Here is a 16,853-nt window from a genome sequence, read left to right on the forward strand (position 1 = left end):
ACTAAAAACCCTCTGCATTTATCAGTGAACTTGGCAGAGAGCAGTCTTTATAGCATATTAGAACTATCTTGTTGCTTAAATGGAAACAACATAATAGGAAGTTATTTCTAGAGTGGAATGCCTTACAGACAGATGAAATGGGAAGGCAGTGCGCTTCAAAGTGGAGGGAAGAATATTACCACTGAGGAGGAAAAATAAGGCATGAAATGGTTGAAATTTGGAAGATAAGGTACAAGAAGTTGGTGGTTGTGTCAGGAATGGAATATAAATCTTGTGAATAAGGAAATGATAACTTTCTTGCATCAAAGACAAATTTGAGTTATCTGGTATAAAAGCATTTTTTCTTTTCCTTTAAATTACTGTATATAGCAACTGAATTTTTAGGCAACTAATGGTGAAAGCTTTCATTTTATGCAGGTGTTTAATTTTGATGTTCGACAGCTGCATTGGGCAGAATACATGGAAAATTACTGCATGGGAACGAAGAAATATGTGCTGAATGAAGAAATGTCTGGCCTTCCTGCAGCTAGGAAACACTTGAATAAGTAAGTGTAAATTTATATTTTTCTTCATTTATATTTTGTGTTTTCCAGCCCGTGTCAAGTTTTATTTTCCATATTACGACTTAATTGTTCTTTATAGCACCTGCTCAGGTCTTTCAGAATCTTTCTGTTCCAGTCCGGTGGCCTGAAGCGTTTTCTGAAGAAGTCAGGTGTCACCTTTCTTGTTCTATTTGTCACTCCAGAGTTGCTCTCAGTATTAATAGTTACAGTATTAGTCTGGGATTATGGTTGTAGCTCTGATGACTAGTGTATGGTGCAGTCCAGATTTCTGATTTTACCCAAGTATCTTTTGAAAGTTACCAAGGTACATATAACTCAAGGTCAGAATGGCTTGTTCAGTTAGGAAGGTTTAATAGAACAATGGTTGTTTCTTCTGGGAATGAGATCTTTTGAAGCAGGCGAGTAAACAGTCATGAGCTCTCCACCTCTGAGCTGGAAACTTTGATTTTGGTGCTCTAAGATGACTTCTCTTAGCGCTTTCTCTGTGGCTGTTACTGCCTGGAGTTTTACTGGCACAGTTGTCCTTGTTTTAATTATAAAGATGGTTGTAGACATTGTATTTTGTCTTATTGAAGAGACAAAAGTGATTATTCTTGTTGTGCAGTACTACCTCACATCTGCTATCCTGATAGCACAAAGAGAAGTGATCTAGGTCATTACTTGTGTCCTTTGTCTAAAGACAAGGATTTGCAGTTGTAGGTTGGATTGGCATGATATGTTACAAGCTCAAATATCCTTTTGGAAGATGGTAATCTGTGATAATGGTGGGAATAGCTGAGGAGGTGTCCCCTTCTGGTTTTGCTTTTTTAAGTTTATTTAGATGCTGTTAAAAAATGCATAGGATTTACCATAGAGTTTACATTCTCTGTACAAAGAAACGTACCAAAAATAACATGAGAAATAACCCCTTGTATTTGAACAGTGTGTGGTTGTCCTCAGCTCTCAGTTTATAAGTGGATTATTTTTGCAAAAGGTTTAGATTCTAACCTATATTTACTCTGAGGTATTTGGTCTCTTCTGTTACCATCTAGCTTTTAACTCTTAACTAATCTGAACTTGAGTCCACTGCTTCGACATTAGCCAGATGTGGCAGCCTAGGGGACCTGGCTTCTCTGGGAAACTACTAGGTGAAATTTTTTCTCAAATAGAAAAGTGAGCTTTACTTTTTTAATACAGAAGTTTAGACTGCTTTTTTTCTGCAAATAAGGCATGTAGGTGGAGGTCTAGCTATAGTAACAGCCAGCCTACCTGTAAAACAAGATAAGGGCAGTGAGTATTTCCTTAAAAAGAGCTGTCTCTAAAATACAAATGGTCATAATCTACTGAACCAAAGAGATTTCTCTGGTTTTGAGAAATCAGAGCAAATTGTGGTTGCTCTTTGTCTCGAAGTTTCCATCTTTTCACATGAGATTATTACTAAAAGTCAGAGTTGTTGTAAAAGGACACTTGGTTTTTCCTAATCTTTTAAATATAGTTCTCTGAGAAGGAATGAATTTAAAATTGCAGGGAAGACTCTGGGCTCTGTGGCTAGAAAATCCTATGATGTTTTTGTGTGTTGTCAGTGGCAGTTGGAGTTACTTCTACATATATATCAAGTTTTACATCTGGAGGGGAGGAGGGGAGTTCATAGTGTTAAAAATTTCCTTGGTATTGGGGTGGATGGCAGCCTTCTGTAGGTAAGTTACTCTCTGCATGTGTGTGTGTGACCTTGGCTTTAAGAGGTTTTTTTTTTTGACCAGCTTTAAAGCAGAAGTACCTGTGGTTTAGCTACAGCGCTGGCTCTGTTCCTTAGTTATCATGTGTTTCACTTTTCAGCAGTGAACTACAGAAAAGCCTTCTCTGATCCTTCGCTTACCAGCTTACTTCCATCATTCAGTTAATACCACTCGTAATACATTTTGAGATGAATAGATGAACAAGTTAAATTCTCCATTAGAAGTTAATTTTTGAGTGTTCTTTTTTGCTGTAAGTCTTGGTACCTTGGCTTTTAACTATTCTCTCTTTTTTTTTTTTTTTTTTTTTCTTTCTCCTTAGGTTAAGGAATATACGCTATGGCTTCAATACAGTTCTTGTGATCCTGATCTGGCGTATCTTTATTGCAAGATCACAGATGGCAAGAAATATCTGGTACTTTGTGGTTAGTCTGTGTTACAAGTTCCTCTCCTACTTCAGAGCCTCCAGTACTATGAGATACTGAAGGGGAGAGAATTTAACATTAGGACATCTATGCATATGGTGGTCTAACTGCACAAAGCCTGTAACATGTAGTCATCTCACATTTTGTAAAAGCATAATTTCATCTTAAATTGGAGTGCAAAATATACGGTATGGTATGGTATATGTAATGTTAGTTGTGCATCTTCCTGGAAACAGAAAATAAAATGGTCAAGTGCCAGGATGAATTGGCATTAGACAAGCATTTAAATAACTTTAACTCTTTGACCTGGGGAAACATTTTAGACCGCTGACCAGTGTAACTGTGCAATTTGGAACGTGTTTGATTGAAATCTGCCTTAACATGATTTTTTCTTTTAAGTTTTACTCCACATTGAGTAAGATAAGTATTGACTTAGTAGTTGCTAGTTGCTGTAAACCTGTTTATTTGAAATTCTTCTAAATCACAAAGGGTTTTGAAAGTTGCAAAGTCATATAAATGATGGTAGATCTCCTGGGGAAAAAAACCAATTTTGAGGACTTTTGTAATTTGTCTTTTTGCCTCTTCTTCCCTTCTTATCAAAGTAGGGATGCAACAATGGTGCCTACTTTGCTTTAAAAGAAAAGAAAAGAAAAGAAAACACCCAACCTTCCTTAATTACTGAAAGGCCTTTTGTCCAGTCTGGTCTTCAGAATACACTTGGTGATTCAGTTCTGTGCTTGAAACTGGCTGCGTCTAACTTACATTTATGTCAGCATGAGCAATTTGGTTCTCTGAAAGCAGAATCGATCCTGTCATTGAGTAGATAAAAGGAAACGTAACCCCAGGGAGGATGGGATACAGGAGGTGTGTGTGTGGGACAAAACCGAAGTCATTGACCATTCTTTTGGGGTTTTTTTTAATGATTCTTATTGGCAACACAGAGCCAGCATTTGATTGTTACACTTCTGACTTCAAAAGGTATTTGTAAGGAATTTATTATGCTTAGTTGCTATTTATATTACTGGTAATAGTAGTTGGGCAAACTATAGGCTTTCATTGAGGTATACCTGTTTTTAAGTTTTAAGCAATGTTAGCAAATACTCCATGAATTAATAATTTTTTAAATCTCTGAGCTATGAAATTTGATGCATGGACAACACCAATGCATAAGCACACTTTCTCATCCCTGCCCCAATAAAAACTCATTTCACTGGGCATGCAGAGCGAGATGCACCTTGCTTAAAAATGAAACTTTTAACTGAAACTCCTATGTTTAATTATGAAGAAACCTGGGGTTTTTTTTCTGCACGTTACTTTGTTTCAGTAAGGAAGATAGTTTAAAAAAAACCTAGCAAGTTGTAAGATAAGATTGAATCCTTGTTTAAGGCAATACATGATGATCCCTTCAAATTTTGGTTGCACAGAATTCTGAGAATACTGTAATGTTCCTCTTAACTGTCGCACTGAATGGCACCCTTGCCCAGTGCTTGTTCATTAAAATCAGTTTATTCTGATGAATATGTCTTGAATCTGCTTGGAAAGGCAAATAAAGACTTAATTACACAAGAGCTACATTATACTTGCCCTTGGTAGTTTTTTGTTGTGTTTTTTTTTTTTTTGTCCTATTTGAATTATGTAAAGAACTTATTTTGCTATTCTTGTGAAAACTCTTACTTTAAAAAGAACACCTTTCGTGCAGATGTATATCTCTTTTTGAAAAGATAAATGGCTTCCTTGTTGAAGCTAAATATTCTGTAGTAAGTAGGTAAGCTGTAATTCCTTTTTAAAATTAGCTGTGTATATATAAAGCTAGTGATGAAAAGCCTAAATGGTCTAGGACCACACCTTGTGTGAGAGACCTCTGACTGTGGCTGAAAATAAATTATGGCTTCTGTGATTGAAGATGTTAACGCTTTAACAAATACATTAGGTGTATTACATTTTTAGTTGCCTCCCCAAGTATTTTACTAGACCTGAAAGTATGCTTAAGCATTCCTGAATTGTAGACTCTTTTTCCAGAGGTGCCTACTATCCAGTGACACCCTTTGTCCCATGTTGGCATGTGGCTGAAGTTTGCAAAAGACAAATACATCATATTCTGAAAATGAGTTTGTGAAGCAATTCACTTATGAATTTTGGTTGTTTATAACTATTAAACATGATACTCTTAATGTTGATTTGTTAATACTGAGAACTATGAAGCCAATGAACTGGTTCTTTCTGGTCTAAAACACTGCTTAGAAATCTATTCTTTTGAATAAATAACGAAGAAAAGGATTGCTTTAAACATACAGATATTTAGCCTCTACTCTTTAAACATTTGCCAATTTAAAAACCCAGTTTTTTCCCTCCTTAGAGACCATGGTTCTGTGCACTATTGGTATCTTGCACAAATTCATCAGTCGTCCTATTCAACTAACAATAGATTCAGTGTCATGTTTGTTACATTAGTTTTGTCAGTCTGCGAAGTTCTATCTGAAACTAGTGGGGTCTTTTCCATATTGGAACCCTGTGCTCTTGCAGTTCTTCATACCAGTGTTTGCACATAATGGATGTTGATCAAAAATATATGGGAACTGTATTTTGATGCCGTAAGCTAGACTCACTGTACTGACTAGCAAGTTACAGGAGATATTCCGATTGGTTAAATAGGAAGAAGAGCGGTCTGAAACAACAGGATCTCTTAACAGTAACTGGTATTTAAATTTGGGACCAGGAAAAAAGTATGTTTTCCTGTAATGTTTTTCTCTGCTGTAGGAACAAATGTTTGGAAACATATGCTAAATCCATGAGCTTTTATAAGACATAAACAGAAATATTGGGTGCCTTTGTTTGTAAACCAAAAATAAACAAATCCCTTGAAAGTGGTGTTTACAGTGTTTATTGTATTTTTGTGTGTTTTCAATCTGATTTCTGGAAGATAATTGTATAGTGTAAATGCCATCTTGATATATGTGAACATGCTCTTTGTGAGAAACTTTGAAAATCAAGTTAATGGCTGGTACTGCATTTTGAAAAACAAAAAACCTTCACAGTCACAGAACAAAAAACCCTCCAAACCCCCCCCCCCCCCCCAAAAAAAAGAAAGCCCCCAAAAAAACCACCACCAAAAAAAGCCCAGGGAAGGAGGGTGTTTCTTTTTAACCATGATTTCTTGGAATCTTCAGATTGCTCCTCTTTTATCAAGAGCACAGTGCTAGATGTCATGCATTATCTGGTAAGCTCTGGTTTGTGGTCTACCAGCTTTAAAGCATAAATTGTCTTTTATTTGACTTTAACGCTTAAACTACTAAATACAGGTGTTTTGTTGGTCTCTTTAGTTGATTCAAAACTGGAAGCAAGGAACACAGAAAAGGTTTTAAGATGTTACCCCTTACATGTCTTGTGCTGTTAAACATTTTGCCCTTTCTTCATAATACAGTATTATGTTGTAAAAACAAAGAACAGGTTTAGAGAGGTAACCTGGATCTGAGAAGTACCCTTCGCAGAGCTGAGTATAGTTTTTTCATAGTATTTCTATGTATTTCACAATCTGCTGAGCAGGCTTTAAAGCATAAATGAAGAACAATCAGAATGGCTACTCTGGAGAAATGTAAGTAAATTGCTTTAAAGTATACTCTTGCTGTTTGTCAGTCTTTTTTGTGCTGAAATATGTGCAATTTATTTTGTTTAGCCTGGTGACATTCACTGTGTGAGTAAATCTCTAGAAACTGTAAAATAGTTCCAGTGGAGCTGATATGAATTATTTGCTCTTATTTTTAATGAGCTGTACCATCATAAATTTAGAAAGCAAAAGTTGACTTGTCTTGCTTATTATCACTTTGAATTCTAGGTTTTCTTGCTCTCTTCTAGAGTGTTCTTCAGAGCTTCTTCAGACAATGCTGTCCTGCTTTCTGTCTGCAGATGACTGCAAGTTAAAGGTTACATAACAAAACTGTGAGCTGCTTCTGTGCCATCTCAAACTAAATTTAACCTTGCTTCTACTTTCAAGATATTTATAAATGCTTTCCTCCTTAATGTTATCTTAGTACTTTTCTTCACTGCGGAGTTGACGTTCGCTTTGGCTTTCCCTGCTCTGCAACAAATATGACTCACTATCGATAATCAGTAATTATGCAACTGTTCTGGAGTACGGAACAATGACAGCTTTGAGCAGCTTTTATTCTTACTATGAGAAGCAAGAGAAACTGTGACTAATTGGTGAAAGCAAAAGTTCCAACACATTAATGCACTGAATAAAATTGGAATGCTTAGAGCCATGGGCTCTAGGTAGGGTGAATGGGACTTTTTTTTACTCTTGATTCAGTTATGTGCATTAACTATGAGTGTAGTGACTATTATCGGAAGCTTTAATTCTATTCTAATTGAATTGCTATACCTTTCAGGATGGTAACTCTGTAGCCACTATCTCTTCTGAAAAGTTAATATCCTGTCATGAAGAAAGAAGGTGTCTTTTGTTTCTTTACGAGCATATGAAAAAACTAAAGTAAGAATTTATGGTAAGATTCTTTGAAATAAGAAAATTAAAACCACCACTTGGCTAAAACTTTCTGGGATGTAGAATGAACACTAAATCTGAAATGGCTTCTGCCTCAGGTGGTTGGAGTTTCTGCTATATCCTTTGTGTATGTGCTATCTCTACTGTAGAAACAGCAATTCTATCTACCACCATGAGTGTGGAAAAGTAGTTGTTGTATTCTTATTTTAATCAACATACATCTGATTTGCCATTTAATAGTGGCTAAGTACTGAAACATTTTCACTTTTATGTATTATGTCAGCCTTAATCCAGATTCTAGACAGCATCATATGGTTGAATATCCTTATGAAACAAAATAGCTCATCCTTTCCTGATGGAATTATTCCAGAACTAGATGTCTAGGGGCACAAATTACACTTACCACTTTAGTCACTTAACTTCGTTGGAGTTCAGGAATCTAAAGTTAGGAGGCTTGATTTCCTCTATTATACAGTTTTCTCAGTATGATTCAGAATCATAAGGCAAATGCTTAAAATAAGCAGGGACTTCTCAAAAGCAGTCACATTGTGGACTGGGGAGAGAAAGACCTGTGGAAATGATAGGTAATGGTTAAAGTATAGGAGGAGGCTGAGTATTGTTAATATTTGTTTTTATGTTAGTATGTAGGTGGAATTGAGGCTGTATTGACACTGTATTGTGTCATGTGGCTCATGATCTGCGTTGTATATAAAGCTTGTGGTTCAAAAAGATAAACGAGACAGGAACTTTAAGTGAGCAAGTCTGTCATCTAGCACTTCTCACTTAATGTACTCTCCTAGGACAGTGCTTACTCAAAGATTCAGATTCAGTTTGGATCAGAACAGCAGTTGAAGAGATGTTTGAAGTATGCTGACAGTGTATGAAAGCTTATGGAGTCTGGGGAAGATGAGGTTTTCTTTGCAATTCAGGATAGAAAACTTGTAAGTTGTTACATGGCATGAAGCGCAGCAGTGTTGCGCAGACACATGTTGATCACTCTCATGATTAGATTTCCATGAGCAGACTTTAAAAAATTTCTTGTACTTCAAGGAGGTAGTTAATTTTGTACAAATTGCATAGGCTAGAAAGAGAGGACTTGATAGAAACTGTAAGGCCTTAGCAGGAAGAATGGAAATTTCCTGATCTACTTGCTGTGCTGTAAAATTTCTTGCTTCATGTACCTTCAAGGACTCTTGATATGTTTAGCGTTCAAGTTGTACTTAATAGTGTAATTCTCCAATCGTATGAAGTTACTTTTACTTTGAGAGACTAGTTGCTTTTTTGCTTGCTTGTACCTTTCAAGTCCATCTTACCTTTCCTGTTTCATAAAGGCTCTCCCAATTTAGGTCAGAGACCTGCTATTTGTTGCATAAAGCACAGGGCAAATACTTTCAAAATCTTGTGCCTAGTAACTAGGGTGTAAGGATTGGAGTCTACTTTAGGCCAGAGCAGCACAATCCTGAAGCTGCTGAGCTTTCACTGAGTAACTGTGAATTAATAGCATAGGCTGTTCTGACTTAATGCAGCCTTCAAGCCTGCAGATGAAAGGGCTGTCTTCCAAATACAACAGTGGAGGATGCATAAACAGATTTACCTCTTTCCTCTGTATCATGTTGCAAGAGCGGTGCTCCCTTTTGTGTTTGGGTCTTAGGTTTAGTCTCCCCTTGCTGAAGGGACTTTTTCCCTTTTTTTTTTTTTTTTTTTTTTTTTTTTTTAAAGACCAGAGCTCCGGATTTAACTATATGCTTCAGTAAGATCTGGTATCTTTGGAGTGTTTTATGGCAGGTTAGTTTGCACTGGGCAAACAGACTCTTAAGAACTGTTGGCTCATTTGTTTTTCTCCCCCACCTGGGTGCTACCACTGGTTCCCCTGCTCTTGCCACCCACTCAGCTCACTGTAGTTAGAGCTAAGCCTCTTGAGGTGAAAAGATTGTACACTTGGTTGTAAACACTTTATTAATGCCAGGCACTGTAGATATCAGGGAAATAGCCACTTTGCTTTTTAAGAATACTAAATTCTGATTCTTGGAAACAAGTGAAAGGCTTCTAATTCCTCTGTAACAATATGTTATCAGTCTAAATTATGCACTTGAAAGACTTCTTGGTGAGCAGAGCATGTCTTGCTATTCTTCAATCCATATGTGTGATTTTAAGCCACAACCAATCTTTCCTTGTCAGTGACACCCATGGTTTTCCTCTGTTAAATATTTGATCTGGAAAGAAAAACATGCAAGGTAACTTCCACTCTTTGTGACTCTAATTTAAAACCAAGTTATCTATTTTTAATAGGAATGTCTTACACTTAGTCTGGTAGGTCACCTGGATGAATTAGCTACTTCTGTGCTGGTTTCTGCATTTCATTTGATTTCTGCATTTCAGAGCAAGTAGGTGCTTAGCACCAATGTATGAGTTCAAAGACCATGAAATGTGACTTGAAATTCTACAGAACATTGGGTGGATGAAGATATTTTAGGGACTTAGAGTTCAGTTCTAAGTGAAGAGTTTCCTTGTAGCAGTCCTCTTGGGTTAGATGTTAGGTGACCTCATTGTTACATCAGTCTCCAATATTACTGTAGAGAAAGAGGAAAGTACTGATAGGAGTTAACTATTTTTCTAACTATTTCTTACCAGTGGTTTATGTCTGAATTAATGAGCTAAAATATTTTTAATAGACTTGATGGAACAGTATGGGGAAAACTCAGAGCCACAGAATATAGAAGCAGTAAAGCTTGGGCGAATACCTACCAAGTAACCTTGCTTCTTATTAGCATTTGTTGCTTACAAAAGTTACAGTAAAGTTCTAAGATGAGAAAGTAGGTGCAAAAAATGAGCCAGTTCTTTCTTCTTGGCACTTTTTTTTTTTCTTTCTTTCTTTTAGAATTAAATGCAATCTTGTCACTTTAGTCAGTCTTTTGGAAACTCTTGAGTTTTGTGCTGCTTGTTTGTCTTCTGTTGAAATGTCACGAGTTATTACCCTGGGTGCCAGAAGTGATGAGTATAGCTGGAGTAGAAGTTGAATAGAGAATCTGGAAACAGATGCTCCCTTCACTCATGGTAGCTTTAGAGGTGCTTGGCATGCAGTTTTAGTAATAAAACTTTTAATGTCAAGCATCTTTAAAGCATGAAATCTGCTTACAAGTCATCTTTTAATTCCTCTTCCCACCTATGAAACATTTGGTAGCCCCTCTTTTAAGATCTCCTTCTCAAACCCAGGTGGGAGAGTTTAGAACAGGTAGTTATTAGCTTGTGGTGCTGCAAAAAGGCACAGGTGTTGCACATAAACTGTTTGGAGCTTTGAAGTGAAAAAACAAGCTCATTTGGGCCTCGAGTGGTCATGCAACCACTTAGTTTATAAGCTGGGAGCACCTGGTGTTGTCTTATCCAGTTTGTTTCCAGTTCCTTTCATGGGACTTTCAGGGTTGGTTGCTCTTAAGCAGCAGCAGTAGGATTCCTTGGGAAGTTGGTCACAGACAGAGATGGACACAGACTTCAGGTAAGAGAAAATGGCAAATGAACAGTTTCCATAAGGAAGGAACAAGGAAGGCTCAGAGGTTCCTCTGAATAGTTGCTTGTTTGATCTGACCCACAGTGAACTTGCTGTTCTACTTGTTCATCTTTTCTGCATCATCAATGTGCCCTTCCGTGCTGGCTTGTGAACACTTGCTTCCGGAGGGACTGCTTGCTTCCCATTTCACTGTGTTTAATTAAAGCATTTGTCCTCAACTGCCAGCCATTTGCAGCCATGGTTCGCTTGATTGCAGGCAGCAATTTGTGTTTCTATTAGAGAATACAGAGTGTTAGCAAGTGTTCAAATATGTTTCACAGCCTCTGGGTTTTGTAGAACTTCTTGAATGTCCTACCAAATACGTGGCAAATAGCTTCCTTCGTGTAATGCTTTAGGTCTTCTCAGTACTTAGGTAGCCTTAGCCTGGGTAGTTTGGGAGGCTAGTGCAAATTCTTAGAGCTCACCAGGGTAACATCTATGTGATTTCATGTGCACGTAGTCAGCACTCCAACTTGTAAAGTAAAAAAGTTATTTTTGTTTATTGCTGGCTGTATGAAAGAGCACTGTTTGGTCAGAGGAGAAGACATGAAGCTAGTCTGGATACAGCATTATTTGAGGTTCCTGGGGGCTGCTGACTCATGCTATGTTTTAGAATTAAATACTGTTAAGCTTGTGTCCACTGGTAAGCTTGTAAAGGAGGCTTTTGGGAGTATGCACTGATGATAGATACTAAAATGTAATAGATTTGACAAGCTTGTAGTTTGTTGGGGGTACCAGAACTGAAGTTGTATATATGAGTTGCCAGCAGTGTCTCAGCATAGATGTGGGAGATGGAAAGAAACATTTCACCCTTATTGCAGAAATTACTTCTTGAGATGCATCTGAAACCTGTGCTACTAGGTTTTGAAAGCAAGTAGTACATGTGCATAAAAGGAATGGGAAAGTGGTGAAAAGTGACAAATTTCATGTAACTGGATTAAATAAATCTTGCATAGCTTGTGGTAGTATTTGCACCTGCTTGAAGGAGAAATGGAAAATGAGAGTTAAAACAGAAGGTGGATGATGAATCACTGCGCTTAAAATCTTTGTACTGTTGCCCTTTAGGGTGGAAAGTGTAACTGGTTTTAGAGATTGTGTGTTGAAAGTAAATACTCTTACTAAGTTAATTGCAAACACTGAATATTTTTTTTTTTTTTTTTTTTTTTTGCTCCTGCAGGAGTTGGTCATACTTTATTGGTAAAATTGCTGTAGGATGATATCCCTTGGGCTGTTTAATTCTGTTCTGCGAAAATGAAGTATCTGAGAAAAGATAAAAGGTACAAAGGCTGTAACTGAAGCGTTGCTTGTATGGCAGGTTTTGAACAGCAGACTCCTAGCCACTGCCTGGGATGTCTTGGAGGTAAAGACATTAAATACATGTGATAATGGGTAAGCTCTACTTAGATTTAAGCTCTGCACTGACATTTTGAACTGTGCATTAGTAAGCTTACTAGAAAAGCAATACTTACGGTTCTGAAGAAGTGACACACAATTACTCTTTCTGTACTCAGACTGTAACGTTATCATAGCAGATTTCCTGACACTCCTGTTCTTTCGCCTCTTTTTTCTTTAGAAAAGAATGACTGAAGATTAGTTGTTGGAAACTAAGAAACACAGAGCCCAGATCTCTTGCCTGAAAATTAACTTTAGGAAAGAGGCTTGCCTCTGGAGGCTGCTTGTAAGTGGTGCATGTCTACCAATTTAGCGTTTTAAAAAGTATTGAGTAAACAATCCATACAGTCAATACTTTTCCATTCAATTTAAATTTAATGCTGTGCAGACAATACCTGCTATGTTGTGATACTTAGCCAGGCTATTCTAAGTGTAATAGAATTAAACATTTTTCATGTCATTATTGAATAGAATATTAAAAATACTAGCCTCAATTAAGTATTTCCAAATAAAAATAATCTTCTCTTAAAAAATAATCCTCTCTAAATTACCTGATTTGGTTTTCTTTGTGTAAGCTCTACAAGATATGAGTGTGTATACACACGTGTATACAAATTGTGAATGGTTTTTCGTATCAATTTCTAGCAAAAGCTTAAATGCTTGCAGTGCAAGGTGTGTGAGAGAGGATTTTCATTTCTTTACAGAACTAAAAGTTTTATCATCTCCATTTCATCATTACAATATGCAGTAATGGTGAATGCATTAAATGCAGTATGCAGTTTGCAGCCTTATAGTTCTATTTCTGCAAAGTGATTAGTTACTGCACATAGATAAGCTGGTGCATGTATTGTCAAGAAGTTTTGCTCCAGAAGAATTGTATTTTGAATAGAAAGGGTTAATAGAGACTGAAAAATTAAAATCAGTGCCATAAGAACTGTTTTTATGACTGCATTAAGATGTGTAGACTCTAGCTTGTTTACTGTTGGGTTTGAAAGGTTGACTGGTAAATGAACTTGCAGAGAGATGGTATCAGAGTCTTAAAAATACTCTGCACATGCTTGAGCAGGTAGCAATAAATGGAAAGGTGAAAAAGGAGCAAGTTCAGTTGCATTCCATGAAAGGCACTTTCTTCCTTCCAGTTAATGAAAACAACCTGGGAGCTTGTAACTGCACACAATTGGGGTGGGGTGATAATTTGACTTCTACAGCTCTGTAGAAGCTGTGTTTTAAGAGTTAATTTTTAGAGCAGACTTGTATGCACAGCTAAGCAGTGGTTGAGTGAAAGAGCTGATACACCATTAATAATGATATTGCAGATGCTGTTGCTTTAGTGGGTTTATGGACTGACAGTTCATTTGAATAGAAAGAGCAGCCAAGAGAGGAGGCTTTAAAATGGGGATCATACAATGGACTGTTGTTGCACGCAGACAGTTAGGTAAGCAGTGATAGAGTGCGTGTTGATGGCATTTACTGTGTGCTCTGTTTTTGAAAACTTGTCTTCTGACAAATAGTGTTACTACTGCAGAGGCTGTTGTTGGCCTGTTGTCTAACTTTACTTGTGTAACATAATTGTGGTTAGATGCAGTGGGACAGATAACCTAATCTTTTGTTTCACATGCCTGTTTCTCTCTCTTGTTACATGGTAATGCTGCATGCTGTCAGCGTTGCTCTGAGTACTCTGCATGCAGAGGTAGGAAGTACATGAAATTCTGATGACCAGCTCTAAGTTGCTTGCATTCCTTCAACATCACTCAGAGCCCCTGTTGTTAGGAGACTTTCGGTGTTTCCATAGTAAACTCTTGGTTTGCAGCCTGAAGCCCGTCAGGGTGGAACTTGGCAAACAGGCCGGGCTGGATTTTGCTGCCATTGATCTTGACTGCAGAAGCACAAACTTACAGAGTGAAGTGAGCCTTCTAGGGGGTTTGAAATAGATAACTTCATCGAGGATTCTTTGCATGGCAAAACTAATTCTTCCCAAGGATTCTTGTGTGCACACACATACACGTAACATTTTGTTGGGGAAGAGAATTGTTCTGATTAAAGAGAACTTTCCTGAAAGTGAAAAATGTCTGAGCAGGCAAACAACCCAGCTATGCTGCAGCAGGTGACTTGATATGCAACAAACCTCAATTCTAAAAGCAGCGTTTTTTACTTCAAGAATCATGAACTTTCTGTAGTAGAGAGTTTTACTGTAATGAAGGCTGCAGTGCTTGGTGGGAGGTTTGGGTGCCAGCAGCATTCTAGCTCTGACAAAATGGAGCTCCCTCTAGTCTCAATTGCTCTGCAAAGAAATCAAGATTATTGGCCTCAGCAAACCAGGTATTTCAGAGTGAGGAATGAATGATTCTAACTTAAAAGAATAAAAAACCCATAATCTAAATCTTAGGAAGTTTAAGCTGAAGTGCACCAAAATTTTGTTATAAAGATTTTTTCCACTTTTATGAAGTTTAGACAGTTGCTTTGTGTGTGACAACTTTTAATCTGGAAAGTGGGAGAATGTTGGCTAAAGGCAGATCACAAGTGATAAAGGCTGTGAAAGCACAGAAAATGGGGCTGTAACCAAACGCTTCTTGTGCTCAGTGAGTCCTGGCCCATAGGACAGGCTTTGGGGCACTGCAGTGTTAAACTCTGATTTATCTGGTGTTTGAAAAATGACTTGCATTGAACACACCTACTGAGTAACCACTAGTTTCTTGCATGATTCTTTCCTGCCTGTAACAATGACAGTATTGGAGACTACTTGAATTATTAACTCTATATAGTCCTAAATCTGGCATCCTTCCTGCAAGTTGAGAAAGGGTCTGAAGCTGCAGAATCCTTTTGGTTTGCTTTCTTGCCACCTGGGAGCAGTTCAGGATTCTAAAGGCTATGCCAGGCTCACAGAAGACATTTAACATTGCACATAGAAATAAAGTGCAGAAAGAAAATGGCTCTATTTGTCTTGGTGAAGAAAAATATGCAAAAGATGGAGAAGCTTGCTAAACTGAAGGGGTTGCTCATTGGTAAGTTCTTATTAAGTGTCACTGGCAGTGCTTCCATTGGCTGGCTTGTGATGTTAGTCCACAGCCCTGTAATGTCTCTTGTTCTCAACACCACACATGGTTTCAGCTTCCAGAAGGTTCTATATTTTTTTTTTGTTGTTGTTGTTTTGTTTTGGTGGGTTACTGTGTAGGTTAAGGTGTGTCTCACTGAAGTTTGCTGTACTTGGGTTGTAGGTTTATCTACCCTACCCCATTTCCTTTCACCCATCTGTCCATACACACATGTACCACTCAAGCTTTGCATGTTGGTGCTGCTTTTTTTGAATGAAAAGGTATCAAAACCTACAGTTTACCCCTGACCTTTGCTCTAGAGAAGGTAGAGAGTTCCTAGATCATGAATTAGTGATGCAATCCCATACATATTACATTAGGGCGAGGAAAAGCACAGCAAGTGATGTGTACTAAGTCAATATAAACTAGCACAGAGTGGCACAAAACTACAGCTTTCTGCAGTGTTTGTGAACTGCCATGTTCTGAGGGCTTGACATGGCACTTTCCTACATAAAAAGGGTTGCATTGTGCACAAAGTTGTGAAAGAAACACTGCTATTCAGTGTGTTTCAGCTGTTTTTCTGTAAGGAGTTAGTATTTACTGTCTAGTTTGTTGGGTTTTTTTGTTTTTTGGTGGGTGTTGGGTTTTTTTGGGGGAGGGGAAGGGAGAGGGAGGGGTTCAGAGCTGGCTGAAGATGTTGTGTGATCAGCACAGTGCTGCTCACAACTATGTGGCCAACCCCCATGGCAATGAAATCTTAAGCATGTACAGAATTTTAGGTGGTTTAATTCTATCTCCTGTTTACATCAACTTAATAAAGCTTATTCATTTTAATATAACACTATGACCATATTGGTTGAATTCACATGTCTTTTTGAGCCATGAATAAATGTCAGTCTCCTAGTGCCACATACCATTAAATATAAAACTAAAATAAACATAAAATTAAAAATAATTGTCTTTTGATGAAAGAGGGCCAACCTTAAAACTTGCCTGCTTAGCTTAGATGGACTGTATTGCAGTTGTTCTGGTTGAAAAGAATTCAGTAGCTTAAGTTAATGCTGATTTGTGTGGAATATCATGCATCTGCTGATGAATGGCAAAAGCCGCTTCCTGTCTTTGAGCATAATATGGTTTTTGGAGTGTTCTGTGATGTTCATTAAAGACCTCTAATTTTTGACTGAATTGCTGCAAGAGACTTCACCAGTGGCATAGTTCAGTTTTCTACCTACTAAAGTTTCACATGAGCCCTGAAACTCCTTTAAATTCATTTTCTAAAGCTATTAAGACTCTTCCATGATCATTTTGTTGCGATGCACTGCTTGGAGCTTGCTCTGGCCTGTCTCACAGATATGACAGCAGTAACCTAAACCCTCAGGCTCTGTCAACTTTGCCAAATCTTGCTGAGACAGTTGAAATTAATTTCTTCTGAAGCTTTACATCCATGTCTCTTCTTCACATTATGCATGATCACATTACTTAGGTACAAGGAGTTGGTTGGTTTTTTTTTTAATAGCTCCATTATTTAGCTTTTTTTGCTTTGGCTCTTTTTGCCTCTTCTCCTTGCCACAATTATTTTTAGAAAGACTTCAGTTGTGGTGGCACATTCAAAGTACTGAATATTTTGTAAGGCAAACTTCTCATGTCTTGCTCGCTATTTAGAGCTACATCTACCATTGCAGAAATG

The 16,853-nt window shown here is 37.6% G+C and overlaps 1 protein-coding gene across 1 annotated transcript in view; it reads left to right on the forward strand.

Annotated features, from left to right (window-relative positions):
* The window catches only part of FAR1 (fatty acyl-CoA reductase 1), a 35,172-nt gene extending 29,604 nt beyond the window's left edge, over nucleotides 1–5,568 (forward strand). The window contains exons 11-12 of the mRNA XM_030485430.1: nucleotides 418–545; nucleotides 2,598–5,568. Coding sequence (XP_030341290.1) covers nucleotides 418–545; nucleotides 2,598–2,760 — 291 coding nt within the window. The 3' untranslated portion in view covers nucleotides 2,761–5,568. The remainder of the gene's footprint in view (nucleotides 1–417; nucleotides 546–2,597) is intronic.
* The last annotated feature ends 11,285 nt before the right edge of the window (nucleotides 5,569–16,853 follow it).

Source organism: Strigops habroptila, chromosome 4, assembly GCF_004027225.2.
Source record: "Strigops habroptila isolate Jane chromosome 4, bStrHab1.2.pri, whole genome shotgun sequence".
In the NCBI taxonomy this organism is placed as follows: Eukaryota; Metazoa; Chordata; class Aves; order Psittaciformes; family Psittacidae; genus Strigops; species Strigops habroptila.